The 27,808-nt window shown below is 33.1% G+C and overlaps 5 protein-coding genes, 1 long non-coding RNA gene and 1 pseudogene across 26 annotated transcripts; 5 read left to right on the forward strand and 2 right to left on the reverse strand.

Annotated features, from left to right (window-relative positions):
- Positions 1 to 119: 119 nt before the first annotated feature.
- Positions 120 to 1,801, reverse strand: LOC104761275 (small ribosomal subunit protein eS10z). The gene is made up of 5 exons (XM_010484332.3): positions 1,639 to 1,801; positions 1,483 to 1,531; positions 833 to 1,112; positions 578 to 719; positions 120 to 355 (listed from the first exon to the last, which is right to left on the reverse strand). Exons 1-5 carry the CDS (start codon positions 1,639 to 1,641, stop codon positions 275 to 277), a joined length of 555 nt encoding a protein of 184 aa, XP_010482634.1. The 5' UTR covers positions 1,642 to 1,801; the 3' UTR covers positions 120 to 274.
- Positions 1,802 to 1,819: 18 nt separating this feature from the next.
- Positions 1,820 to 6,458, forward strand: LOC104761276 (uncharacterized). 19 transcript variants are annotated; one of them, XR_015588876.1, is made up of 7 exons: positions 2,268 to 2,408; positions 3,606 to 3,671; positions 4,151 to 4,232; positions 4,385 to 4,484; positions 5,680 to 5,840; positions 5,938 to 6,019; positions 6,159 to 6,458. XR_015588876.1 is itself a non-coding variant. In XM_010484333.3 (6 exons), the coding sequence occupies exons 1-6, from the start codon at positions 2,376 to 2,378 to the stop codon at positions 6,204 to 6,206; spliced, it is 411 nt and encodes a 136-aa protein (XP_010482635.1). In that variant the 5' UTR covers positions 2,268 to 2,375; the 3' UTR covers positions 6,207 to 6,458. The 19 variants fall into 19 exon arrangements, 7 of the variants coding, with proteins under 7 accessions (XP_010482635.1, XP_087355345.1, XP_087355347.1 ...); XR_015588877.1 differs by having other exon boundaries at positions 5,680 to 5,765; XR_763135.3 differs by lacking the exon at positions 3,606 to 3,671.
- A 2,961-nt stretch (positions 6,459 to 9,419) lies between these two features.
- On the forward strand, positions 9,420 to 10,322 carry LOC147922943 (uncharacterized). Its single transcript, XR_015588888.1, has 3 exons — positions 9,420 to 9,655; positions 9,770 to 9,851; positions 9,997 to 10,322. It is a non-coding gene; the product is annotated as an uncharacterized LOC147922943 (long non-coding RNA).
- Positions 10,323 to 11,363: 1,041 nt separating this feature from the next.
- On the reverse strand, positions 11,364 to 13,939 carry LOC104761279 (protein REVEILLE 6). 2 transcript variants are annotated; one of them, XM_010484336.2, is made up of 8 exons: positions 13,456 to 13,939; positions 13,080 to 13,137; positions 12,622 to 12,745; positions 12,358 to 12,525; positions 12,159 to 12,266; positions 11,965 to 12,074; positions 11,788 to 11,847; positions 11,364 to 11,696 (listed from the first exon to the last, which is right to left on the reverse strand). In XM_010484336.2, the coding sequence occupies exons 1-8, from the start codon at positions 13,839 to 13,841 to the stop codon at positions 11,592 to 11,594; spliced, it is 1,119 nt and encodes a 372-aa protein (XP_010482638.2). In that variant the 5' UTR covers positions 13,842 to 13,939; the 3' UTR covers positions 11,364 to 11,591. The 2 variants fall into 2 exon arrangements, with proteins under 2 accessions (XP_010482638.2, XP_010482639.2); XM_010484337.2 differs by having other exon boundaries at positions 12,159 to 12,269; positions 13,456 to 13,880.
- A 1,438-nt stretch (positions 13,940 to 15,377) lies between these two features.
- LOC104761280 (heavy metal-associated isoprenylated plant protein 10-like) lies at positions 15,378 to 16,188 on the forward strand (annotated as a pseudogene). Its single transcript, XR_015589376.1, has 3 exons — positions 15,378 to 15,497; positions 15,592 to 15,670; positions 15,818 to 16,188. The product of XR_015589376.1 is annotated as a heavy metal-associated isoprenylated plant protein 10-like (transcript).
- Positions 16,189 to 18,471: 2,283 nt separating this feature from the next.
- On the forward strand, positions 18,472 to 19,895 carry LOC104761281 (uncharacterized). Its single transcript, XM_010484338.2, has 5 exons — positions 18,472 to 18,597; positions 18,729 to 18,810; positions 18,907 to 19,100; positions 19,211 to 19,289; positions 19,418 to 19,895. The coding sequence occupies exons 1-5, from the start codon at positions 18,592 to 18,594 to the stop codon at positions 19,786 to 19,788; spliced, it is 732 nt and encodes a 243-aa protein (XP_010482640.2). The 5' UTR covers positions 18,472 to 18,591; the 3' UTR covers positions 19,789 to 19,895.
- Positions 19,896 to 24,623: 4,728 nt separating this feature from the next.
- LOC104761282 (uncharacterized) lies at positions 24,624 to 26,933 on the forward strand. Its single transcript, XM_010484339.3, has 6 exons — positions 24,624 to 24,847; positions 25,010 to 25,094; positions 25,176 to 25,369; positions 25,491 to 25,569; positions 25,704 to 26,291; positions 26,478 to 26,933. The coding sequence occupies exons 1-6, from the start codon at positions 24,842 to 24,844 to the stop codon at positions 26,645 to 26,647; spliced, it is 1,122 nt and encodes a 373-aa protein (XP_010482641.1). The 5' UTR covers positions 24,624 to 24,841; the 3' UTR covers positions 26,648 to 26,933.
- Positions 26,934 to 27,808: the final 875 nt, after the last annotated feature.

The following is a 27,808-nucleotide window of genomic DNA, read 5'->3' on the forward strand; positions in this document are numbered from 1 at the left end:
TACTATCCCGATCAAGTAACTTTCCCGACGGATAGATGCACTAAAACATGATCTATGAACCTTTTGATTTGCCGAGTGGGGGAGAATCATTCTTTTGCTTGCTCAATAGAGAAAAAAGATGGGAGGAAAAGATGATTTTAAATAGTGTTTACTCCAACAACAAAACTAAACTCAGATAGATAATGAAGGATCCTGAAACTTTGAATTACACAAGCAAAATTAAAGCTGAAACAACTCCTCCATGGTCTTGCAGTGAACTAAAAACATTTGCTTTTCAAGGAAGACCTGAACCAGATGGTGCAGCTGCGCTGTAACCACCAGAACCACGGCCAAAAGGCCTACTACCACCGGATTGCTGCACAACAAAGATACAAAATTAAAACAATGGAAACCAGATAAAGAGACAATATTATAAATAAGGACTTTGAAACATGTAACCGATAAAGTAAAGAGATTTCTATTCGCTATAACTAAAATGCTAAATAGACTCAGTTAATGGTTTATCAGGTTCGGCAGCTAAAGACTTCAAGATAGCAGAGACGGAAGTAAATATAAGGCATGGTCAGTGAGAATTTACCTGGAAAGATGGGTTGTAATCTGCTGGAGCTCCACCTTTTTCACCTCCAAACTCACCACCACCACCACCACCACGAGGACCTCCACGGTACCCTTCACGGTCACCATACTTGGGACGGTCTCCTCCTTCACCACGAGGTCCTCTGAAATAGCAAGAAAACCCCAAAATATGTCATCAGATTAAAAAAAAAAAACAACAACAGTTTTTGTCAGAAATGAAAAGAGTTCAGCAAAAAAAAAGAACGGAGTTAATCACCTTGGGCGATCACCAGGTGGGCCACCAAATGGACGACCAACAGGCTTAGCTGACTTCTTCAAGGTAGCAGGAACAACATCAGATGGAAGATTGAGATAAGTTCTCAAGAACTCAATTCCTTCGTTAGTCAGAAACCAGTAGTAATGCATCCACGCAAATGTCTCCCTAACATACTCCCTGGATTTGAAAGACTGCATGAGCTTGATCACTTGCAGGTTAGGAACATCTATCAACGGATGCTTAGCAAGGTTGAAATCCTTCTTCGCAAAGCAAACTCCCTCTGCAGAGAGAAATATGATTACTACCAACACAATCTCATCTTAATGGACACAAACAACACAACTGCTACTAAAACAGCTCATGTAAAATCTCATCATTTGAACAAGCTATAGCCTCAGCACTGGATTGAACCAAGCTATATATAGTGTATTCAAATCCTGAATAGGAAATTTCAGAGTTCTACCATAACAAGATAAACCATTTCTAAAACAACAATGTTCATCACTACGCTAAGAGGTGTGAATAATCCTAAAAATGATGATGATAGAACTCGTCTCAGCACTCTAATTAGCTCGCAGAAGCTGAATCAGTCATGAATCGTGCGGATACAAACAACAGAGATAAAGTAAGAAATTTTAGGGAAGACGAACCTTTGAAGAGGTATTTGCAGATCTCTTTGCGGTTAGCCTCTGAGATAATCTGAAAGCAGAACGAAGAAGAAGAAGAAGAAGAAAATGGTTAAAACTCTACATCGGAAAACATGATAGAGAACAGAGAAATAGATCAAAATCGGAGGTCATGTGTACCATTGTATCTGGTGGGAGATCTTGCTCGAGCAGAGACGCACGGAACTTGGAGAGAGCAAAAAAAAAACTAGGGTTTCACTGAATCTGAGTAGACGATGACTTTATATGCTTTGTTTTGGGCCTATAATGGGTTTGCGTACATGAAATATGGGCCTCAAGTTTGTGCAGTATCTAAAATTTTGTTCAACGAGACATCTAAAAACCTTAATTTTTTCTCTCCCAACCCCGAATATCAAGGCGCCGCTACCCCCAATCTTCTCCAACGCCGGTGGAGCTTTTGCTCGCCGGCGTCGGGGTATCTCGACCCTAGCTTCCGTTTATCTTTTTCTTTGCTCCCGTAGGTCCCAGTGTCAGTCCTTTTTTCCCCTTTTGAGTCTCCTTTTGCAATTGTCGGTTACCTGCTTCACTCAATCAGATCCAGGCACAGGCTCACGCGTCACCGAATACAGAGGTCGGAAGAGATTGACAAACTCCTCTATCTGTAACCCCGACTCAGCCTCACTGCCGGCGGAAATCAAGTCCCTTCGCTTTCCTATTTCTCGATCCGGAATAGTATTTGTCTCTACAGCGTCCTCTATACCGACGTCACCCGAGCCTTGACAGGCAGAGACGGAGACGGCGGCTGGTGAGGAAACTTCCAGAGCAGTGCTTCTTCTCCGCTACTGGACATCCGCCTTGAATCCAAGTCACCCTCCGAGCCTGACAGATCTACCGTTGCTTTTGGTCTACCGCCTTGAATGCACGATCTTGCCCAACCTCCAAAAACTCAGGTTCTCGCTTCCTAACCCTTTATCATCCTATCGCCTTTGACTAGTCTCTTTGGTTATACTCGGTGTTCGAAGACTGCATTAGAGAACCCATTTAGCTAGGTGGTCTAGGATGTACAAAGTGTATGTTGGAACCATGGTACTTGCTCAGTTTGTGACTCTGTATGTTGGATTTAAAGACTGGTTTTACCAAGTTGTATTCAAAACCGAGAACCCATCCCCTTTTAGGAAGCTCAGGTCTATTGCCCCCTTGTCTGTGTCTTGCCGATTAAAAATCTTGTGTGGAATTCTTGATCACCATTTTCATGGCATAGAGGATCCACCTGGTTTGTTGCGACCTTGCACTATTGTCTTATACCTGTTAGTAGCTTCTTTAGTGAGAAGATGAGATGATGGACAAGAATGGTATCTTATATCTTATACCTGTTAGTAGCTTCCTATACAGAAAAATGTTGGTGTTGTAGGGTAAAAATAAAAAAATTCATCACACTCAAGTCTCTCGAAGTACAATAGTTTTTAGTCAATCAATCACTTCCAACATCTCTCACATTTATGATTCATGCCATTGCCATTTTTGTAAGCATGATGCATACAAAGACTAGTATGCAAAAATTACTAATAGCAAAAATAGTTTGGTTTTCTTATTCATAAGAAAATATCATTTATCCATATAATAATAAATACTAGATTTGTTTTTCTTATTTTCTTACATATTAATTTATTTGCTCTATTTTAAAGGAAAAAAAAAACTTTGAGGGATAAGTGTGTTTTTTTTTTTGGCAGATATGATTTTGGGTAATGATGACATATGTTGGACATTTAATTATTGTATTAGCATTTTTTCAATAAAAGTTATTATTTTCTTACATAGATTAAAGCAAACAATCTTTGAGAGATAATTTTTTTTTTGTGTCAAATATATATTATGATTTTGGGAGATTATATTGTGACATATGTTGGATGCTTAATTATTAGCATGTTTTAACTTTGATGGATTATTTCCACAAAAAGATCCATTTTCAATGATATATATACATAGAGGTTGATGAGCAAGCGGGTAGTTTGTAATCGCATTCTTGTCCATCATCTCCTCTTCTCCTTCCAAATCTTCTAGTTTTTCATAATATGGTTTGTTGTTTAGTAAACCTATTGAACACAAAAACTAAGGCTCCTATTGGTAACCCATTAACGAATAAAAAGAATGAGGAGGAACAGGAACAAAAAGGAATGAAGAGGAATGAGTTCAGAGGAAAAACAGAACAAATGGTATGGTAAATATGGTAACCAATAAAACAGAACAAACAATAACATATAAAAAGATATTAAAAGAAAAATAAAAATACTTTAAATAAAAAACAAGCATCTTCAACCCATTATACCCACGTACAAACATCAATAGATGAATTGTGTTAGAACTTTTAATAACCACAATTGCTTTTTGTCAAAAATTGGGATAATGAAATAATTAATTTGTTTTTCTGTTTGTTCCACATCAAATTTGGAGAGGAACAAATTTCTTCTCTGATTCGAAAAAAAAACAAGAATGCATAAGAATAGTGTGGGGACAATGTCTCAGAATCTAGAAAATATGTTACTAGTAAATGGTAACAAAAATGAGGAACAAGTGGAAACAACACATTCCTTTGTTTTTTTTCTAAAAATTGGTCACCAATTGGAGCCTAACTTTCTTATGTCATTATATAATGAAATCACTGAAGCTTTTGTTTTATTTCATTTGTTTGTAGTCAAAGATGATTGTATTCAAGTTTGCAGATTGTCCCAAAGAAAAATGGGGAAAAGGATTCCAATGTGCACTAAGTTTTCCAGGTGCACCTACCTACACACTCACCCAACGATTATATTTCACCAAAACAAACCATTTGTTGTTGTAGATACATCATAGATCGAGTGCAAACAATTTATTTAGACTTACGAATTTTGAATACAGTAATGAATAATTATCATCTTTTTATTGTTAGGAGTTGATACTGCATCTGGTATTGTGCCAAACTTTTTTGCGGTGAAAGGAAAAAATATTGATGAAGAAAAATTGCTAAGGAAATTGACGAAGATCCTCAAGTATGTCGAAATTATTGATCACTTAGGATGCCATGAAGATCATTTTTTTCCCGTATAAATAATTTAGAGTCTAATACCAAAACTAATATAAATTAAATTAAATTAAATTAATAATATTGTAAAAAATTAGTGTTTATTTATGTTTTGGTATTCTGTAAAATATATATACATATATATATATTATATTAATTCATATTAATAATCCTTTTGTTCACGATTATTGATTTGTATTGGATTGTATACATCTTTTCTTATGGCCACTAAATTTGTTGTCTTGGTCGAACTAGGTTAAGTTATGGAGTTTTATATCTCATAACTCAGAATGCGCTGAGAAGTTAAGTGGGTATTGGCAATATATGTGTTCAGCCATATTGTTTTGCAAATGGTCACAGTCGATACATACATGTTTCATGTTTAAGTAAACAAAAGCTCAAATAAAATTGAGAGAAGACGAAAACGGTATATAATACACCATCCTTAATTCAAAAGACGTATATACAAAATTAAAAAAAAAAAACTAAACCCCATAAATCTCAGCTTCATGATCTTCTTGCTCATTAGCCATCTGGTTTTTGGCTCGCCCTTGGTACATGTAATCGATTATTCAAAGATGCAAAAACTCTATATATGTATGTTACACTCTTTATTTTGGACGCTCATGTACTGGATACGAAAGTGTTTAAACGTAGTTCAAATCGAAAGCTTTGAATTAGAAGATGTTAAAATTGTCGCATTTTAATGTGAGTTTGTTAACCCTAGGTTTTGGTCATACCTAGCTTTATATAATAAGAATATACTAGAATTATTTTTCTTCCTTTTTCTTATACTACCTTGTTAAATAATTTCCGGAAATTTGAGGAAAAAGAGAATAATTTCCGGAAATTTACTAATGTATTTGTTCATTTTTCTTACATAGATTTGTTTTTCTTCTTTTTTCTTACATGCATATATTACCTTGTTAAACTGGAAAATTACATTCACAAAATAATTTCCGGAAATTCATTAATATATATGTAAAAAGTCTTAGAGATATTAATGAAAGTAAAAAATCTATTAATGTATAAATCTAATGTATATGAATTTCCGGAAATTCATTAAAGTAAAAAATCTTAGAGACATAGATATGTATTATTTATTTTTTTGTCAAAGATATGTTATGATTTTGGGAAATTAAGACATAATTATTATTTTACAGCCATGTGTCTGGCTTTTATGGACTACTTCCACAAAAGAAAAAGAAAAAAAGGAAGATCCATTCTTGAGTGCTATGTATATATAGAGGTTCATTGGCATTCTTGTCCATCATCCTTCTCTTCTACTTCCAAGATTTCTAGCTTTTTTTTTCCTCAAAAAATGGTGCGTTTTTTTCTTAGTAAACCTATTGAACAAATTTTTTTTTTTCCTTGTTATAATGAATTTACTAAAAGCTCTAATTTTATTTCATTGTTTGTAGTCGACGACAATTGTATTCAAGTATGCAGAGTGTCCCGAAAAAGAATGGAGGAAAGGATTCCAGTGTTTGGTTTGTTTCCCAGGTACACCTACACACACCCATCGATAATATTGGAACCACTTTTTGTTGTTTATATAAATCGATTATTATACATACATAATTTTACTTAGACTTGTGAATTTTAAACAATGTTAATGATTGTCACTTTTTTCTATTGCTAGGAGTTGAAACTTCATGTTGTGCTATCGTACCAAACCATTTTGCAGTGAAGGGACAAAATATTGATCAAGAACAACTATTGAAGAAATTGAACAAGATCCTTAAGAATGTCGAAATCATTGATCATTCGGCATACCCTACTGATCATTTTTTTCTGTCTTCCGAAGTCATGAATAAAAATACCGACTTTGTTGTAACTCTTTAGACATATATATGGTTTTTTCGTATTATTCTATTATAAAAGTTTGGACTTTTGTGTAAGTCTTTTGACATATAGTATATGGTGAAATTAAATTATATTATCCATTCTTAATTATACTAATCCTTTTGCTCAAGAAGATTGATTTTTCCTTCTTTTGTTATATATATTTGTTATATATATGCATCCAATATGGTCATTAGTGTCTGTTTTCTTGGTCGAAGTATACGTTTAGTTATGGAGTTATATATACCTCAGAATGAGCTACTGAAAAGTTAAGTGCATCTAGGTGATATACATCCATATTGGTTTGACAATGGTCAGAGTCAGCCTAGTTCTTGTTCCTCTATATATCAATTAATTTTTTTGAAAGAAACAAAGACATTGGTATATAACTTATGATAACATCACTGTACATACACCATCCTTATTTGAAAAGACGTATATATTTAGGGCCAATTTGCATGATAACCAAAATAATAAATAAAATAAAGAATATAGCACATGTAAGAATTTTATGGTAGAGAAAATATTGATAAAATATTACTATTTATTGCAACATGTCTTTGTATAGTTTAAAAATAAAATTCATATCTTCTTATGCTTTATTTTGTAATCATAACAGTTTTGCATGTTTTTTATGTAACATAACAACATATCTAATTTACTTGGTAGTTTAATTATTTAATTATATTATATGTTAGTAACATTCAGATTCTAAAGTAAAATTTCTGAAGATAATTTAATTTATTGATTTAATATTTTTGATTAGGCTATTTAATTTTTTGAGTTAGGTTAATATTTTCTATAAATGATGGATTATTACCCAAATTTTTTTTGAAAAAATAATGAAATTCCAAAATCAACGTATTTGTGAAAGAATACATTTTACCCGTAAAATATGTGAATGTGGTAAAGATTATATAAAATATTTATAAAATGTTACAATTTATGGTAATATATATTTTGTGTGTTTTAAAAATCAAATTTATATTTATGGTTTATCAAGTAACTATAACAATCTTGCATAATCTAATAATCACTCAATTTAAATATATTATAATATTTTTTGGGTACTAAGTTTATTTACAATGATAAGGGTTATTGTCTCATTCCTTTTTAAATAGCACATGAATATACAACTAAAACGTATATTCCTATTCAATTATCAATATTTCCATTTTTAAATGAATAATCATTCTAAATGTTGAGATTAATTAGTTTACATACTTAGATATATAAATAATCACACATCATGATATCTCATATTACCCCTGAATTATCTCCAACTCATTTATTGGGAATTAAGTTTCTTTCAATGAGTTGGAGATAATTCTGGAATATACTTCTTTTTATTATCAATTATAATAACTATTGAAAGTTTGTTATTTAAATTACTAAGATAATAATACTAACATAAAAAATAATATTTCGTGTTTATATGATTATGTTAATAAGTTATATGTTCTTTATTTTTATTAATTTTATATTAATTGATATGTTTTTATAGCCTTTTGGAATATTTTATTTAATATTGATTTTAAAAAATCAATATTTGTATTAATTTTAAGAAATAGAAATTAATATAACTTTGACTTGTATATTTGTAAATAATTTTTAGTGAAATTTTTCCTGAAAATAATATGTAATTATTTAATCAGATTTAATATGTGATATTTAAATTTGTGTGAGAAATAATTATTCAGTTAATTGTTTTTTAAAAATATAATGGCATGTTAATGTAATTAAATAGAAAATTTAAGGGTATTTTGTTAAAATGTGCACAAAGCTCTATGGTGGCGACACATCAGCTTTTTCAAGAGTGTGCTTCTCTATTAATATATAGGGGATATGTGGTTAGTATACTTAGTTTTTGAAGTAAAGATTTTTCTTGGTTTTACATTGCAATTCCTCATCTCCTATATATTAATAGAGAAGCACACTCTTAAAAAGCTGATGTGTCGCCGCCAGAGAGTTTGAGATACATTTAGTTATTTAGCTTTATTTAAATTTATTATTTACAACTATATGCCATTGTGTTTTTGGGAAAAAAAAAACAAATATGCTATTCTTAAAAACTTTATCACATAACTTTGTTAATATTAATTAAATTTAAGCTTTAACCTTTAAATATATTTTATATATTAGAAAAATGATTTATTGAAATGCATCTGTAACCCACTCGGATCTCACAAATTTAAGCGAGACAGATGCAAAGACATATTGCTGCTCAAAATATTTAAACCCGTTGCGGGATGGTTTAGCAGACGAGTTTGACCGAGTTAACAATTTTATTTAAATTATCTGGTTCATGTAGTTTTTGTTTGTTGCGATATTTATCAGATTTGATAGTTCAAGATTTTATAAAAATCTAACAATCACTAATTTGGTTTACATTCTATCCAGATATGTCATCATGTCAATCTAAAACTTACGGTGACACGATTACTATTTTAAATTTTCATAACTTGATGAATTCAACCAATTTAAATTTAAATGTTATATTAAATAAAGATATTTACAAATGTAATAACTCAAATAAAAATTTCACTATGTGCAATAGCACGGGTTATTGCCTAGTTTATTTATAACAAAAAAAAAATAATTAAACCCGATCAATCTCAGTTGCATCTTCTTCCATTTTTTATTTTTTTGTCAAACCTTCATCTTCTTCATATGTACAACAAACTACCAACAAAGGCTCACCCAAGAATCTGTACTCATCATCAAGCTGGCTGTTTTTTTTTTTATGAATGTAAAATTATATTCACCAAAAAGAACTATTTTACAAAAGATGCAACTTTTAGCCAAAGTTTTTGAAAAGTTTAGTGAAAGAGATATAAAATTAAAAGGGAAAAGGACGATATTTGGGCTCATTCATTCACCTCTCATATTTAAGCCCATTAAATAATGTCATGTTATATTAAATTAGATAAATTAAATAGTTATTTTTAAAAATTATTAACAAAAAATAAAAAGTATTTTAAGTAGATTTCCTTGTCAAATAATTTCCGGAAATTTATTAATGTTCTATATTAAAGTAAAACTTCTTAGAGAGATAAATGTATTATTTATTTTTTTGTCAAAGATATGTTATGATTTTGGAAATTATGATATGTGGGATGCTTAATTAATAATGTTACAGCCCGCGCCCGGTGTCTGGCTTTTATGGATTACTTCCACAAAAGAAAAAAAGTAAGATCTATTCTTCAGTGCTATATATACGTAGAGGTTCATTGGCATCCTTGTCCATCATCTTCTCTTCTACTTCCAAAATTTCTAGTTTTTTCTCAAAAAATGGTGCATTCTTTTTCTTACTACATATTGAACAAAATCTCTCTCTCTCTTTTTTTTTTTCTTTTCTTGTTATAATGAATTTACTAAAGCTCCCTAATTATATTTGATTGTTTGTAGTCGACGACAATTGTATTCAAGTATGCAGAGTGTCCCGAAAAAAAATGGAGGAAAGGATTCTATTGTTTGCTTTGTTTCCAAGGTACACCTACACACACCCATCGATTATATTGGAACCACTTTTTGTTGTTTATATAAATCGATTATTATATATATACATACATAATTTTACTTAGACTTGTGAATTTTAAACAATGTTAATGATTGTCACTTTTTTCTATTGTTAGGAGTTGAAACTGCATGTTGTGCTATCGTGCCAAACCATTTTGCAGTGAAGGGACAAAATATTGATCAAGAACAACTATTGAAGAAATTGAACAAGATCCTTGAAAATGTCGTAATCATTGATCATTCGGCATACCCTGCTGATCATTTTTTTCTGTCTTCCGAAGTCATCAATCAAAGTGCCAAAGTTGTTGTAACTCTTTAAACATATATATGGTTTTTTATTATGTTTCCGTATTATTCTATTATAAAAGTCTGGACTTTTGTGTAAGTCTTTAGACATATACTATATGGTGAAATTAAATTATATTATCCATTCTTATACTAATCCTTTTGCTTAAGAAGATTGATTTTTCCCTTCTTTTCTTATATATATATATATGCATCCAATATGGTCACTAGTGTTTGTTTTCTTGGTCGAAGTATACGTTTAGTTATGGAGTTATATACCTCAGAATGAGCTACTGAAAAGTTAAGTGCATCTAGGCGATATACATCCATATTGGTGTGACAATGGTCAGAGTCGGCCTAGTTCTTGTTCCTCTATATATCAATCAATTTTTTTGAAAAGAAACAAAGACATTGATGCAATATACATGCTTGCGTAAACAAAAAGCTCAAATAGAATTGTGAGAAGACGAGATGCAACTTATGAATTATGATAATACACTGTACATACACCATGATAACTTAATTCAAAAGACGTATATATTTATAACAAAAAAAAAAAAAAATAACCAACAATCTGACAATCTCAGCTTCATCTTCTTCATATGTACAACAAACAACCAACAAAGACTCACAACAGAATCTGTATTCATTAGCTATCTGTTTTTTTTTTGTATGAATGTAAAATTATATTCACCAAGATAACTATTTTACAAAAGTGCAACTTTTAGAGTTTCTGAAAATATTGAATTAGGCTAAAATATTGTTTTAGAATTAGTGAAAAAGATATAGAATTGAGGGAAAAATTTGTGATTTCGAATTTTAAGTTGGAAATCTAAGCTTTCAAACAGTAATTGTAAGCTTCTAAGGCGTTTTCAAAGTGAAATTAAATTATAGTATGATCCATTCTTATAAATCCTTTTGCTCAAGAAAAATAATTTTTCCTTGGATATGATGCACCTTTTCTTATATTAGCCACTCGTGTTTGTTTTCTTGGTCGGAGTACGTTTAATTTTGACGTTAAATGAGCTACTGAAACGTTAAGTGCAGATGGAGATATAAAGTTTTGTTCTTCATCCATATTGTTTTGCAGGTCAGAGTCGGCCTAGTTCTTCCTCTATATTATCAAATTAATTTTTTGAAAGAAACAAAGACACTGATACATACATACATGCTTGCGTAAACAAAAGCTCACATAAAATTGAGAGAAGACGAGTGGTCGTATATATAACTAATGATAACACACTGTACATACACCATCCTCAATTCAAAAGACGTATATTTATATAATGAAACATAAACTAAACCCGATCAATCTCAGCTCCATCTTCATATGTACAACAGTCTACAAACAAAAACTCACAACAGAATCTGGTTTTTTGGCTCGCCCTTGAACACTTCTGATAATTCTCCTCTTCTATTAAACTTTTCAAGTAGAGATTTCAGGTGGGTCTTTGATCAAGGTTTTATTCACTCCACCATGATGATCAGTTGCTGTCTCGGAGCTGATATCATAAGACGAAAGAAGCCGTCTCTGTTGTTTCGAAATTAACAATAGTTTTGAGGTTAGTTCTGAGTTAGGATTTCGAGTTATAACATGCCGATGTTTGTTAAGAGATACTTACGTGATCCTCAAAATCAGGGCTAGACAAGTTGATAGATAGATTTCTCATCAACAGTAGCACCTGCTTGGTGGGGGCACACAAAGGAGCAAAAAGTGATTAGTTTAACCATCTGTTCACCATTGGACCGACATGGTATCAATTAATATAAACGTAAAACTGAAAAGACAAGAAACGTACTGTTTCCACATCTATGGGGTCCATCTTCTTCAGCTTTTGTAGATGATTACTTGCATATGGGTCAAAAACACTTCCAATGAAGCTGTATACTTGGGCAAAGTCCGGTAAAACTGAAACAAATAAAAAGGATCTGTTTAGTAAAAATGGTAAATGTGGTACAAGTACAAATTAAAAGATAGATAGGTGACAATTACCTCTTAATGAATGGCCAACATTTCCCTGGTCACTTGTGTCCCTGTTTGATCGTGGTCTTGGAGTATTTTCAGAACTACTAGAACAGTTGTTATTCGCTCCTGCTCCGGCTGCTTCCATCAGAACAATATGCATGTTTAGTTAAATTTGATAAAGATCTTATAATATTCGGATAATAATGCATGCAAATGAGAAAAGAACCTTTTGTGAGGGGCGTGAAGCTAATTGTTTGCGCATTATTTGTCCATGGAGCCGCAGCAGCAGTGGTTGGAGAAGTCATCAGCATTGAAGAAGACTCGGGCCTAAACATAAAACTTGGGTCATTTGGTTCAGATGTTGACTTGAATGACCCTGGTAGTTGAGGTTGCACTGCACATTGCCATAAAAATGCATCAATATAGTTTTTTCAATAAGCAAACAACATTACAACTCCAAAGTGTTTTTTTTGCAGAAGTTATTACGTACCACTCTTGTGAGCTTTCTGAGGATATGGATGAGCGGCCTTTCTTTTAGGTCGAGGGGGAGGGAGATGTTCACCCGTCCCACTCTTTTGAACTTTAAGAAAATACTTCTGAGCATGACTTCGTATCTGCGTTTTTAAAGAAATCCGTATGAGAAGCCATAATAGACAGAGCTCAGCAATCTCACATTTCCAAATGCGAAAATATCTACAGATGATATTTCATTAAATCTCATGGTGATCAGCGACAAAAGCATGTGGCTCCTAATATATCAAAACAGTTCCAGACATATAAAGTTGTTTTAAAAGAACACTTTGTAGAGAGATATCAAATGAGAAGAAAAAACCTCAAACCAAAGTAACACCTGAGGGTCCATGAGAAAGGTGACATAATCAAACAACTAGAATAGGCGGAAAAACAAAAGTAATGCATTCCAGAAGATATTTCTTCTTTTTACTTTACCTGAATCACTGTCTTTGACCCAATAAAAGCTTCAATCTTCTTCCAGTCTCTATCAAACCTAAAAATGATAAAACACAAGCACAAGCGCTATATTAGATTCCTGATCATCCGATAAAATGTGACTACATAGACAAATCCATCTGCCCTGATTCCAACTCTCAATTCCAATTCCAATTCCAATTCCACTACTCAGCAAAGTACATTCAGAAAAACTACACAAAATTACAATAATCCCAAATTGAAACTCGACGAATGTTCACAGGATTCACCACAAACCCTAATCAACCAAAAATCGAAGCTAAATCTCGACGAATCAAACCTCCCAAAATGGTTAGGAACCTAAAAGCCATTAATCGGAGAAATGGTAAAAACTCACAATTGAAGAGCTTCGAGGAATTTATCATGCTCAGGCTCGGTCCAGCTCTCTCTGGACTTAGTAATAGTATAAGGCTTCCTAATCTTCTTACTCAAATCCTCCGACGAGGAAGAAACAGTCGCCGCCGCATCCGCAGCCACAGCTACGGCGGTAGAAGAAGAAGTCGTTGGTGAAGAAGAAGAAGAAGAAGAAACGGCGGCTGTAAAAGAAGGTCCAAGACCCGGAGGAACAGTAGTCATACCGGTCGGATCCAAAAAATACCCGTCTGAAGGATTCTGATTTCTAGAGACCATGAAATAGGCGAATTTTTGGGGATTTGCTTTTTTTTTTTTTTTTTTTTTTTTTTTTTGGGGGGGGGGGGGGGGGGGGGTTTTAAAGCTGTGCATAGAGAAGATACAAAAATGTGGCTAATGAGAGAAGAAGACGACGTGGTGACAGATTTAATAGATATATATACAAACTATATATTATAATATAAGCTATAGTTTTTATGTGTGTATGTGTGTGTGTATATACGCATTTGTGAAGGTCGGCAAAATAGCCTTGTGACCTAATAACGTGCCACGTATTTGGAACACTTTATAATAAAGTTTTTTCTTTTCCATTTATGTTTTGTATCGGTTTATACCATAAAAGGGTCTTCTTAGTAAAATAATGATTTTTTCCAACATTGTTTTTGTCTTATATGTACGTTGTTACTTACACCTTCTCTAATTGCCCAAATTTTATGTGTTGTGGAGGCTTTAAATTATTGTATGTCCATTATGCCCCATCCAACATCAAATTTTGAGAAAATGGGTATTTTTAGCCCATTATGAAACATCAAATTGTATGTCCAATATGCCCATCAAAGTTGGTTTTTTTTTCTTTTTAGTGTGCTGCTTAAGCGTGAGGTGCTCAATTCTCTTAATTAAACAAACCCTTATTTTGAAACTCAAGCAGCTACATGCCAAAATTGCCAAAGGCTTGTTTCTTTGCCAATGTATGTATGAAAGTAGTGATGAGTTAAATACATGCGATACTCTTTGTGATTCTGCTATCCGATTCGATTGATACCCGCTTTAAACACATGTGCAACGTGGAATACAAGAGATTTATATGAGGAATGAGTCTCCAGTTACGGATTTCTATTCTCATGGTCGTAGGACATAACATAACGTAGATAAAAGCGCTTGTGAGTAGCATGCAAATGACAATGAAGTTGATTCATGCTTTTCACAAAGAAAAATTATCAATAAATGTTAATTAAAGTTTATTAGCAAGCTGAAGCTGAAACTAACGTATTAACAACATCTATATTTTATAAATACAAAGAGCATGCATTTGAAAACATGGCAGCAGCCGAAGATAACATAAACTATTAGGATTATGACAACATCTTCTATATTAATTAGTATTTTCTCTATGTTTTTGTTAAATTTGTTTTTTTTTTGTTGTTGTTGTTGATAAAACTCTTGTTTAATTTGTTGGCAATCTTATTAGTTTTCACCTCCCTTTAAGTTTTTTTTTTAATTGTATCCATCTACTATTTATTATGTATGTTTAACGAAACAACATCTAAATCATGAATTTAAGTTTATTTGATAAATGATTACTATTTTCGACTAAGTTAAGAAGTTCTTTATTATGTATAACCTCATAGGTTCGATTAAATCGTTCTTATCGACGAGATAATAAAAGACAAACGATATCGCATATACACACAATTATAACATGGTATTAGTTGAAGCCACTAAAGTACTAAAACTAAAGAGGCACAGCCACACATTAATTCTAACAATCTATTATATAGTAAGACTCAAAACTTTTTTATTAATCCTGATTCAAGCGTAGCAAATAGACTATACTAATATTCATTTTCTAGCTTCGATGACTTCACTATACTCGTTTCCATATTCCCGAGCTCAAGACAAAATATATTATCTATATATACAGAGAAGCAAAGGTTTGTTATGAGCAGACTACGAGGTTGATTACATATTCCTTTACTTCATCTCTCTTCTTCAATCATCAAACTTTACATCGTTTTCCAAAAAATGCCGGTACGCATTATTTTATTTTATTTTAACCTTAAATTTTCAGAATAGTTTAAAAGAAAATCAAAATACCAGTAGCTTGAAATTTAATTCTTTGCAGGAGAAAGTTGTATTCAAGTTGGAAGTTTTTGAGGAAAGAATCAAACGGAGAGCTATGAAAGTTGTATGTGACATTCCAGGTATAGCAATATGTACAAATCAGTGTTTATATATATTAAGCTCTGATGGCCGCAAGTTATATCTAGTTTATATATACAACGTATAATTAAGTAATTTTAATCTGTTTAGTCTGACATAGTGTTAAGCAATAATGTTTGTTGTTTTAGGCGTTACTTTGATAGACGTGAAGGAAAAAGGCAAACTAAAGGTGATGGGAGAATTTGACAAGTTTGAAATGACGAAGAAACTGAAGAAGGTATATGAATTTGTTGACATTCTCGCGGTTGGACCGGATGGAGAACCGGCGCAAAATCAGCAACCGGTTAAAAGCCTGAACCAAAAGTGAAGAAAGCACCATCTTTCCGCGGTTGGAATTTGGGTTTCTTTAAGTAATTGGTTTGAAGTCGTGATCGGTTTGATTTCCATGGACTACTAGTGTATTCTAATAATATTTCATCTCATTTTCTAAAAATTTGTTTGTCCATCATTTGTAATAATAAATTACTGTGTGTTTATATTCATAATGGCCTTTCTACTACAGTAAAACCTCTATAAATTAATACTCTATAAATTAATAAACACTATAAATTAATAAATTTTGCTGGTCCCAAATCGGGCCAGTGTAAAAATTAACAATATTCGATAAGATAATAAGATAATAATTTTTTCGAAATCTCCTTATAAAATATGGTCCCAATAATATCATAAATTAATAATTATGTAAATTTATATATATATATATATACTGATATAATAGTGTATGTTTCTCCTAAAGCTCAATTCTATAGAACAATTGTAATGTTGTATTTTCAACCTATAATGATATCTCTAAAATATTTTATAACATGTCATACAAATAATTAAATTTAAAGTTTTCATTTTTAGATATGCATCATTTGCAATTTGATAATTTGACAGATTATTAAAATAGGAGAATTAATATTATTATTCATAGATTTGAATTTATGTGTCTCATGTGTATAAGTCAATTTGTCTATAATATTTGTAATTTATTGTAAATAGTGCTTTCTAAATATTACAAGTTCAATTCCTAAACCATAAAATTTATAACATCCGAAAGTTTAATCTTATTTTGCTATAGTTGTTCCAATTCATAATTTTTTAAAAAATAAACAATTAAAAATATATCTATAAATTAATAATTATTAATTTATAGATAAATTAATATTACTATAAATTAATAAAATGTCTTAGTCCCAACATTATTAATTTATAGAGGTTTTAGTGTATCTTTTTGTTAACCTTACTTAAGTATTGGTCATCCAATTGACAACCACGAAAACAAACCTTAAGTGATAGAGTCTCGTGCATCATCTCTTTTCATAAGCAACACTTTCCTTTATCATCACCAGCAGCAACTAGATGCGCAAATACTGGCCACCCATTCCCAAGTACCAAACGTTTCTACGTAGTTAAATTACATTTCCTTTCCCACATGTCTCATTAAATCTACAACATATTATGATTTAGTTAATTGAGCAATTTACGATGGAAATGTGAATTTTTTTATTTTTTATTTTTTTATGAATACCAATTGATATTCGTTGCAAATATCGTTACATGCGGAAACTTTTTTTGCAAGTATCAGATTGGAGTGTTAGGTTTTGAAAGTATGGATGTTTTGTAAGGGTAAGATTGGTCAAGTGCCATTTTCCAAGATATCGAAAGTGTTGAAAAAGTTAGTCAACCTATGATAAAATTATTGTTATCCAGCAACTTCGTTCCAAGATAACCACACTTATTCCATCTAATTCGTTTATAGTATATCGTCAATTATCTAACCACTAGCTTGAACTCATCATTGAGTCGTCGTATTAATATTATATCACAAGTCTTTCTTTTTAATAGATTTTCTTTTGCCCACATGCAATACAATTGATTAAGCCTTTTGTATATGTTTTTTATCCTTTTCGTTCTAGTGTTGGTAAATGAAAGAGTCCATGTCTGAAGACCATTATTGTCTGCTGCTGATGGACCGAACATTCAAAGCTTGTAAATGAAAGAGTCCGTGTGTGAAGAATATGTTCTTCACGAATACTCAAAAGCTTGTAAAATGTAGTATAAATTAAGATTCACTTACTGAAAAAGGAATTAGCTAGGTCTTATAATTTTTCTCTATTTTTTTTTCTTTTTAGTCGTGTATATATATCTATATCCATGAGAAATCTGAGCAATACAAGTATTTCGCAAATATTTATACGAATCCATTTGATCATAAATCAATTTATAGAATATTATATTCTCATGCTGTTTAAGCTCCTTGGCATTCCCTTAAATTTATTTTTCTCTATGAAAATTCCTTTATATATACAAACTGACAATACACATCTCTATGTTTTCATATTTCGTGAATTTAATTATGATTTTTTTTTTTTTATTAACTAGAAGAAGTTGGGGCCTGGACTTTAAACTTCAACCAATAAATTAAATTATGAAAAATTGGATATTGTATTTTCTAGCTTCGAAGAAATGTTAAAACATAGTACTACGTCTTATATATGTACTACGTCTTGAGTTTAACTTTAATAGTTCTTAATTATGTAGAGCTAACGAAGAAAAATAGAGAAAACACGTTATTAGTTGAAGCCACTATAGAGACCATGCCATGCACTTTCCATTTATTATTTAGAAATAATTTATTAAAAGATAATAGTACTAATATTCATTTAGAAAGACTTAACTAGATTCAACTTGTTTTTATTCTACCATCTTATTATAGGAAAAGACTCAAAACTGTTTGTATTGGTCTTGATGTATAAAATTGACTATTTTGGTTGGACCTAACTAATCATTACTATATTCGCTACTTACAAACAAAACATTGTATAAATAAACGAGGAAGCATAGGGATACTACTGTGCAAGCTTGCGAGTTTACAATCATATTTCTCCACTCTCCAATATTTTTGAACATTCCAAAAATGCAGGTTTGTTTGTTTTTTTTCACAATTTTCTTATTAGTTTTAAGTAATTAAATTCCAATGGTTTAATGTAAACTACGCTAGGAATTTTAATATATTTATTACTTATATATACAATGAACTTCTCAAATTTGCAGGAGGAGACAGTTGAATTCAAGATGGATGTTTCTGACGAAAACATCAAACGGGAAGCTATGAGAGTTGTCTGGATGGATTCAGGTACATCGCATAAAAATCTATGGTTAAATCAGTGAATACTGTAATCTATCTCAAGCTTGAAATATTAATTGAACCAACAATATTTGTTGCTATTAGGAGTTACTTTAGTAGACATCAAGGAAAAAGGTATACTAAAGGTGAAGGGGATATTTGGTAAGATTGAAATGGGGAGCAAACTATATGAGATAGATAATTCTGTTGACATAATCAACCCATTGAGAAAACCCGGGCCAAGTCGCATTCCGGGTTTAAGTACCGTCTACAACTATCTTACAACTCCCAAAATTCAGGTTCATTTTGCGAATATTCAGATTATTTTAATCAATTAAAGTTATCTACTATATGATTCTGTAGATATATATTAAATTTGTTACTTATACCATGAATTGCTAATTTGCAGGAGATAGTTGTATTCAAGTTTAAAGTTCTTGATGATAGCATGAAGCGTGATGCTATGAAAGCTATCTGGGAGTTTTCAGGTACACCGATACGAACCTATGGTTATACTTATACGAAACCAAAGGAATCAATTATAGATGGTTATTATGTTTACATAATTTTAAGTCTTTTAAAACAATGCACTATTGTTTTTATTTTTTTTCGTTAGGAATTACTTCGGTAGAGGTTAAGAAAGATAATCAAGTAGAGGTGAAGGGAGGAGAATTTAATAAAATATCAATGTCGACGAAACTAAGGGAAATAGATGAATATGTTAGCGTTACCATCAAGGCTGGACCAGAAGTTGGTGGGACAAAGATCAACAATCGGTTATATTTCAATACGCCGCCTACGCATGTACCTGTTCGTGCGCCTGTACCTGCGCCTACGCCTGTACCTGTGCCTGCCCCTGCTCCTAACCCCGATATACGGCGTATATCTTCTCATGCGCCTGCTCCTAACCCCAATATACGGCGTAGGCTTCATGTACCTGTTAAAACTTCAATTTGGACAAAGTGCTTTCGGTGTGATTGTCGATAAAATCTGTTCTGGAATGGCCGTATATTGGAGTAATTGAATTCGTTGTAATATTATGATAGTTTATTTACATGTCAAAGTTAAATTCAATAATATATGCATGTCCAACATGGCTGGATTGAAAATCACATACTAAAATAACAAAACAAAAAAAAAAATTGCACTAGTTTTATAGAGTGAATAACTCCCAACAACAAGATTCATTACAAAGTTTACGAGAAGGTCTCCAGCGGTACGGTGTGTTTACCCCTTAGGCCGATGCATCTGCTGGTCTTCAAGCGAAGTTACCTGATAAACTTTTTTACGCATATATAAGATTGTTATATTTCCATTAAAGTGCCCATAACTCTTGAACCACAGCTTTGATTGGCACTACATCACCACTATTAGAAATCTAACTCAATTTTCTTTAACTTTCATTACAGACGTTTCGACTGGTTCTGAGTAATCATTTTTTTTGTATTCAAATGGGTGGTGTCATCCATTATTTAAACCTGAATTTATCAAACTAAAAGACACACAAAGACACTACTTCTAAATTGCAAGTTTCCACTTAGACACAAAATGCAACAAAATACAACAAAAATGTATTTGCGCAAAAATTTATATGAGTCCATTTATCAAAATTGATTTAGAGAATATCCTATTTTTAATCTTCCACTACAAGAAAACACGTGCTTTGTGACGGAAACCTGCGACGGACAAATGCCCTCGCAAATTTGCGACGAATTTGCGGGTCATTTGCTATGAAGACGAGGACCTCGCAAATCTCTTGCAAATTTACGAGGGAAATGTCCCTCGAACATCCCTCGCAAATTTGCGAGGGAGTTGTGATTCATTTGCGAGGAAAAAGCTGACCCTCGCAAATCTATCGCAGATTTGCGACGAATTTGCTAGTCAAATAATCCGACAGATTTGTGAGGTCATTATAGGTTTAGGGGTTAGGGTTTAGGGTTTAGGGTTTAGGGTTTGAGCTTAGGGTTTGAGCTTAGGGTTTGAATTTTAGGTTTAATTCTGAAGTGAAGTTCCTAGTAAACATCAAGAGACAAAAAATATTTGAGATGAATAAACATGTGTGAAGAAAACATATAAGATATATATAAATCAAGGTGTGATTTACTTTCATTATGAACATAGATATGACCAAGTGTTAAAGTGTTTTGATCAACAATTGCAATGTAGAGTCCATAGTCCACTAATCACCAACTATATGAACAATGAACTTTCCAAAACATAGGAAAAACATGAAATTAATAGAGATTGTATCATTAAGAAAATAAAGTTGATGCAAAAGAATATATACACTTGCGAGGGATATGCGGTGGATGTGCGAGAAGACCCGCAAAACCCTCGCAGATCCCTCGCAATTTGCAAGGGATGTGCGATACACTGAGCTTATTCCTCGCGAAAGCCTCACGGTTCCCTCGCAAATTGATCTTTTACATGCAAATTAAAGAAGAGCATTACTAAACAACATTGCATCCAAAGCATAGGAAAATCTGAACTTAGTAAACTAATGTTATCTACTTTAATTTGAACCTACTTTAGTAACCAATATTTGATCTTTTACATGCAGATGTGAACCTACTTTAATTTTATCTACACATAGCAAACTATTTGTATATAATAATATTGGATTAGCAAACTAATAATATTGGATTAATAATTTTGAAAGCATAGGAAAACTTTCTTTAGCTTTTGATTGAGTACATTTTAATGAGGATGATCTTGGTATATAAAATGAATTTGATTATAAAGGTGCGAGGGATTTGTGACGAATTTCTTATTGGACCTTGCAAATCCATCACTAATCCCTCGCAAAGCTGGTGTATTTAATTGGTCAGTTTGTCGGCTGATTAATCTTTTTTGCGAGGGATGTGCGATGGAGCCACGCTAATCCCTCGCAAAATTGGTGTATTTTGATTGGTAAGTTTGTCGGTTGTTGCATCTTCTTTGCGAGGGATGTGCGATGGGGCCACGCTAATCCCTCGCAAAGTTGGTGTATTTTGATTGGTCAGTTTGTCGGTTCCTAGTTATTCCGTCGCAATATCTGCGAGGGAGTTACGAGGGCACAAAATATTTATATATACCATCGAGCTATGGTTTGAGCGAAGCTCAAACTCATTCACTGAAACCCTAATTTCTCTTCTTCATCCTCTCAGCCCCTAATCTCTCTTTCTTCTTCGTCTTCTCTGACAAACCGGAGCCACTCTTCTTCGTCTTCTCCGGTAAATCGTAGCCGTCTCCGTCAAACCTTAACCATCTCCGTCCAAGCGTACACGGACTCCAACCGGTTCTAATTCTCGTGTACCTGTCTGATCAAGGTGTACCTGCTCCCACCGGTTCTAACCGTACACGGACTCCAACCGGTTCTAATTCTCGTCGTTCAACCTCGCACCCACTACCTCAGACACCGTCTTATCATACTCCTTCTCTTTCACCCTCTAATGGGAATCATGGGAATCAAGAGGAGTCTCCACCCGCTCGTTCATCTTCTACAGGAGCTTCTACACGTCTCAACAATCTTACCCTCGAAGAGTTACTCGATAGTCCAGGGCGTGGAGGTTTACCGAAGCTAGACCCGCGTCGACCTCCAGGAACTTTCTGGTAAGAAAGTTTCATGAACCTTGTGTAATCATAGTTGCATCTTGAATCCGATCATTCACTCCTTTCATGTTGTAATTTGTTTGAAGGTTTGACCAAGATCCCTCTGTTGCTTCTACTGTACGAAGCATCTTTGAAAGAGATTTCAAAGAGCCTCATGCCAATTGGACACAAACACCGACTAAAGTGGTAGACCGTTGGTATGAATCTTTTGCGGTGAGTGTAATATGTCTTGCAATCACACAATATGTTTTGTTTGTCATTTTTAAACATATACTAATTTTTTTTTTTGGAAGCAACTATACAATTGGAACCGGTCCATCAATGATAGAGTTAGGAAGGAGTTTGTAGACAAGCTTAAGGATAGGATATGTGATCAAGTGTCGAGGTGGAAGTTAAAGTGGAAACTCAAAGGTGATGAGGCAAAGCCACGGTGGATTGATCCTGGAGTTTGGAGTGGTCTTGTTAAATATTGGCTTGATCCCAAATCAGAACTCAAGAGTACCAACAGTCGGAATGCTCGTTATCATGATCCTGTTGGCACCGGCATATATAAGCACCGATCAGGCCAAACCTCTTTTAAAGCCCGTGCTCGAAAACATGTAAGTGTTTAATCATCTCTCTTTTTCTTATTTTCATCTCTCTTTTTCATTTTAACTAATCATCTCTCTGTTTCTCTTTTTCGGTATGAGCTAACTGGTGAGTTAACTCCTGATTTTGTACGCATCCTAGAAGAGACTCATCGAAAGCCTGATGGGTCTTTTACGGATGGAAAGTCGGAGTCTCTGTTCAATGAGGTGTCGTCGAAGATCCAAGAGTTGGAATCTGAGCTTTGTACGAGGAAGAATGGAGAGAGCACTGCTTCTAGTGGGGTGCCAATTCATATCAAAAACAAAATTTACACATCGGTAAGTTGTCTGTTTTATATACTTTGAATGTCATTGTTTTTGTTTGAGTTTTGTGTTTGTATTCTTTGAAGTTCATTTGTGTTTTGTTGTTTTGTTGGTAGGTTGCTCCAAAGAAGAAAAACAGGATCTATGGGGTTGGTTCTTTGCAGTTTGAAGCATCCTCTAGCAGTACTGGTCCACCACCGTCGTCTTCTCCGGCTAATGATCCGGTTCTTTTAGCTCAGAAGCTAGCTGCAGCTGAAGAATGCATTCAAGTTCAGGCGACTCAAATCCAACAAAGTGCAGAGAGGATGCAAAGCTTTGCTATATACTTCGAGTATCTCGCTGAAAAGGATCCGGAATTTGCTGCTAGGTTCCGAAGCCCGACAACGACCAACCCAGACGCCGGAGAAGGGCGCAACACCGATGATACAGTTAACGCCGGTAGTGGAACCGGAACCAGAAACATCACCTCTCTCTCTGAAACTTTTTAAACTCTTTCTTGTAATGTATTTTTTTTAAGACATTAAAATTTCATTTAATTTCAATTTAATCTCAATTCTATTCCAATTCAAATTTAATTTAATTTCAATTCAATTCTATTATCAATTTCAATTCAATTCATTTTCAATCAAACTTTAATTTCAATTCAATTTGCGATGAATTCAGTTTCTCGCAAATTGCTTCAGAGTTGCGAGTAAATATGTTTCTCGCAAATTGCTTCAGAGTTGCGAGTAAATTGGTTTCTCGCAAATTGCTAGTTATTTGCGAGGAAATGTATACTCGCAAATTGCGAGGCATTTGCGAGGGACGAAATTTCCTTGCAAAACTTGCAAGGGATTTACGATGTTTGAAATTTGCGAGACGCGATTTGCGAGGAATCGTTGTATTTTGCAAATCCCTTGCGAATGTTGATTTGCGAGGGATTTGCGATGATTTCTTCCATCGTAAATCGTGTGTTTTCTTGTAGTGTTCTATGTATAATATGTATGTTATACTGTTAATTTTCTTGGGTATCCAATATCCTTTTCCACCTTCGATCATCTTTTTTAAAAAAACTAATCCATAATATTCACATAACATATCTATGCTTTTATCTTTTTACTTATAAAATTTAATTATGAAAACCTAGACATTTCATTTCCTAGCTTCTAAGAAACTGTGATGTTCTTTCATATATTCTTAACATCTTGACTTTAATTTTTTTTTTATTGAGAAAATGACAGAAAATTATAGTATAACACGGTGTTAGTTGAAGTCACTAAAGTAAGAGACCAAGACCAGGCCACCTTCTAATCATATCATCTTAAATTATATTTAAGAAAGACTAGTCTAGCTAGCCTGATCAACTTGTTTTGATTTTATTATATAGAAAGACTTCAACTTGTTTGCTATTATAGTTTTGATATACAAAATCAACTTGTGTTTCCTAATTTTAGTAATTCCCAATAGTTGAACTAACAAAATATATCGTATAAATATACGGGGAAGCAAAGGGTTATTGTCATACAAGCTGCGAGGTTGCAATCATATTCCTCTGCGTTTATCTCTTCTTTCTCTTCAAAATGCAGGTTCGTTTTATTTTTTTCTCTAGTTCTTCAGAATAGTTTTAACTCTTAAGCAATTATTTAAATTTCAAAGGTTTAATATACGGTTGGAAATCTACAGAAAATATATGTATATATATATCTAATAGAGTTAGATTCCTTATACAATGAACTCCTAACTTGCAGCATGAGGAGACAGTTGAGCTCAAGATGGATCTTTCAGATGAAAACATCAGACGAGAAGCTATGAGACTTGTCTGGATGGTTTCAGGTACACCAATACAAATATATGGTTAACCAATATGTGATTTAAGCTTGAAATATTGAAACAATAATATTTTGTTGGTTTTAGGAGTTACTTTCGTAGACATCAAGGAAAAAGGTATACTAAAGGTTAAGGGAGTATTTGATAAGATGGAATTGGGGAGAAAATTACAAGAAAATGATGATTCTGTTGACATAATCAATCCAATGGGAAACCCTGCGCAAAGTCGCATTCCCGGTTTAAGTACAGTCTACAGTTATCTAACCACTCCAAAAGTCCAGGTTCATTTTTACAAAATTTTCAGATTATAATGGCCCATTGTTATCTAGTATCTACCGTAGGAACTATAGATTATAGATTTAGTAAAATTATTTACTTATACCATAAATTGCTATTTTGCAGGAGATACTTGTATTCAAGTTTAAAGTTCTTAATAAAAGCATCATACCATATGTTATGGAAGTTATTTGGGAGTTTTCAGGTACACCAAACAAATCTATGGTTATGTCAAAACTTAGTACAAACATAAATCAATGACAATAGGATATTTAATTTTACATACTTAATCTGTTTAGGCTAGAAGAAGTAAAATATTAATGTATATTTTTTTGTTAGGTGTTACTTCGGTAGAGGTCAAGGGAGATGATCAGGTAGAGGTGAATGGAGAAGAATTTAGTAAAATTGCAATGGCTAAGAAACTAAAGGACATAGATGAATCTGTTAGCGTTATCATCAAGGCTGAACCAGGTGTACAGGCGGCACCTAATAACGGAACCTCATATGGTACAAAGATCACCAATGCGTTATCATCTTTCCGTATGCCGTCTGCGCCTGTGCGTGTGCCTCCGCCTGCACCTGTTCGTCCTCCTGCGCCTGTATATGCGGGTGGGCGTGGAAAAAGTTTTGACGATGGATTTAATAAACCAAATCAGCAGCCAATCCTCAATGCTGTTGCTGCGCGTGTACGTGACTTTGTGTATAAACCAAACGCGAATAAGTTCAAGCACTATGCTGAGATTATGGGTAGGAATAAGCCACAACCTCAAGTCAAGGATCAGGAGGAAGAAGGAGGAATGTTTGGATTCTTTGGTAAGAAGCAACAACCTGATCAAAAGGATAAATGTGCTCGTGAAATCCCAAAACCACAGGTTGTCAATAAGGAGCCGTCTGCTAGTACCTCAAAATCAGGAACATCAAAAAAAGGTACAAAACATAGAACTCATGTGCGTGTATATATGAACATACTTTTTTCTAGTTTATTAGATTTCTTTTAATGAGATGAATTTTGAGGACTAGAATGTCATCTCATCTTCTAAAATAAAGATTGTTTCATATTAGCATATTATGTTTTCTTAACCTTATATATTTGTGTTAAACCATCTGATGCAGAAGGAGAAACACAATATACTTGGGACCCCTCATCACTAGTTACGGGCTTAACCTCTATGAATCCCTTTCAAACGAAAAACACAAACAGTCAGATGACGTCCTCACAAACGAATGCATCCACGCAAAACCAACACTCAACACAAAAGAAATACCAATATAGAATGGAGTGAAGGACCGGTTATTCTCTAATCTTAATTCTTAAGTCGAAAGAACTGAGTGTGTGTCGAGTTTTTCTTTAGATGAGATTTTTCTTTAGGACTATTGTGCTCTATGGATCGGGAACTACCATGTTCTGGACTAGAATATCATCTCATCTTCTAAAATAAAGTGTGTGTTCTTTATCGTTTATGTTTTTTTTTTTAATTATTACATATCGGCATTATAAAGTGTATTGTGTTTTTGTTAATTACTCCTGAAATTTTATACTCCCATACTCCCAATTGTTTGTTTTTGAGATATCGTTTTTGTCAGAGCATAAAATCCAAATCCGAAAATCTGAACCGAAATAAGTGGATTAAAACTGAACCGAAATTAAAGAAATAACATATTGGTTTTTGGCTTCCATTATTTTAGATATTGGATATTATCCGATCCGAACCGATATTCAATAGATGTCCGAATATAACCGAACATATAAGAAACACTTTGATGTTCTGATAGATATGCGGCATATATTTTATGTATTTGTATGGTTCTACGATAATCTTATCATTTGCTTCCACAGAGAGAATTCTCTGAATCCTTCGGACACTAAAACCTTGAGCTTCGTATTCGTCATCTCCCATTCAGATCTATTCCAAGAGATAAAAAACCAATAGCTCTAATACCACTTGTTGTTTTCTAAAACGCCAAAAACCTAGATCTATTAAGATACGAATGATCGAACTCTCTCTCACTCACTCGTTTGTAAAGATAGAACAAGAAACGAAACGACACGAGGGAATTTTACGAGTTCGGATCCTTAGATAGGATCCTACGTCTCGCCAAAGGGATCTCCGGAATCCAGTAGAACAGTTGTTCTAAACCAAGCTTTTTTCTCTACAAACTTTTCGACTCTCTCTCTTCTTCTTATAGAAAAGTTGCAGAACTTGCAGGTTTTAAACGAACAAAAGATCAAGAATAAGAATTTCTCTCTTATTATTAACTTTAGAAAATCACTCAAAACTAAAGTTCTCTCACAATATCTCTCTCTCAAGATCTCAAGTCAATCTCACAAAAACTCTCTTATGTTTGCCATAACTCGACAAGCATATATATAGGAAAACCAAACCTATTCCTAATAGGAAAACACCAAAGTCTAGATAACTCCTAGACGTCACTTGAGCCTTACC

Source organism: Camelina sativa, chromosome 18 (genome assembly GCF_030686135.1).
Source record: "Camelina sativa cultivar CO46 ecotype springtype chromosome 18, ASM3068613v1".
Taxonomy (NCBI): domain Eukaryota; kingdom Viridiplantae; phylum Streptophyta; class Magnoliopsida; order Brassicales; family Brassicaceae; genus Camelina; species Camelina sativa.

What these genes read in the sequence shown, in the direction of transcription:
- LOC104761275 (XM_010484332.3), bottom strand. An exon ending in CTGCAAATACCTCTTCAAAG is followed by an intron (nt 1,113 to 1,482) that starts GTTCGTCTTCCC and finishes TTCTCTCTGCAG; the next exon opens with AGGGAGTTTGCTTTGCGAAG. An exon ending in CCACCTGGTGATCGCCCAAG is followed by an intron (nt 720 to 832) that starts GTGATTAACTCC and finishes TTGCTATTTCAG; the next exon opens with AGGACCTCGTGGTGAAGGAG.
- LOC104761282 (XM_010484339.3), top strand. An exon ending in AGTTATTTGGGAGTTTTCAG is followed by an intron (nt 25,570 to 25,703) that starts GTACACCAAACA and finishes TTTTTTTGTTAG; the next exon opens with GTGTTACTTCGGTAGAGGTC. An exon ending in ATCAGGAACATCAAAAAAAG is followed by an intron (nt 26,292 to 26,477) that starts GTACAAAACATA and finishes CATCTGATGCAG; the next exon opens with AAGGAGAAACACAATATACT.
- LOC104761281 (XM_010484338.2), top strand. An exon ending in AGTTGTCTGGATGGATTCAG is followed by an intron (nt 18,811 to 18,906) that starts GTACATCGCATA and finishes TGTTGCTATTAG; the next exon opens with GAGTTACTTTAGTAGACATC. An exon ending in AGCTATCTGGGAGTTTTCAG is followed by an intron (nt 19,290 to 19,417) that starts GTACACCGATAC and finishes TTTTTTCGTTAG; the next exon opens with GAATTACTTCGGTAGAGGTT.
- LOC104761276 (XM_087499219.1), top strand. Translation starts at nt 2,376, where the DNA reads ATGCACGATCTTGCCCAACCTCCAAAAACTCAG. An exon ending in GAGGAAAAACAGAACAAATG is followed by an intron (nt 3,672 to 4,150) that starts GTATGGTAAATA and finishes ATTTGTTTGTAG; the next exon opens with TCAAAGATGATTGTATTCAA. An exon ending in TTTTTTTTCCTCAAAAAATG is followed by an intron (nt 5,841 to 5,937) that starts GTGCGTTTTTTT and finishes CATTGTTTGTAG; the next exon opens with TCGACGACAATTGTATTCAA.
- LOC104761279 (XM_010484337.2), bottom strand. Translation starts at nt 13,841, where the DNA reads ATGCACAGCTTTAAAACCCCCCCCCCCCCCCCCCCCCAAAAAAAAAAA. An exon ending in TTCCTCGAAGCTCTTCAATT is followed by an intron (nt 13,138 to 13,455) that starts GTGAGTTTTTAC and finishes TATCATTTTTAG; the next exon opens with GTTTGATAGAGACTGGAAGA. An exon ending in CTTCACGCCCCTCACAAAAG is followed by an intron (nt 12,270 to 12,357) that starts GTTCTTTTCTCA and finishes TTCTGATGGAAG; the next exon opens with CAGCCGGAGCAGGAGCGAAT.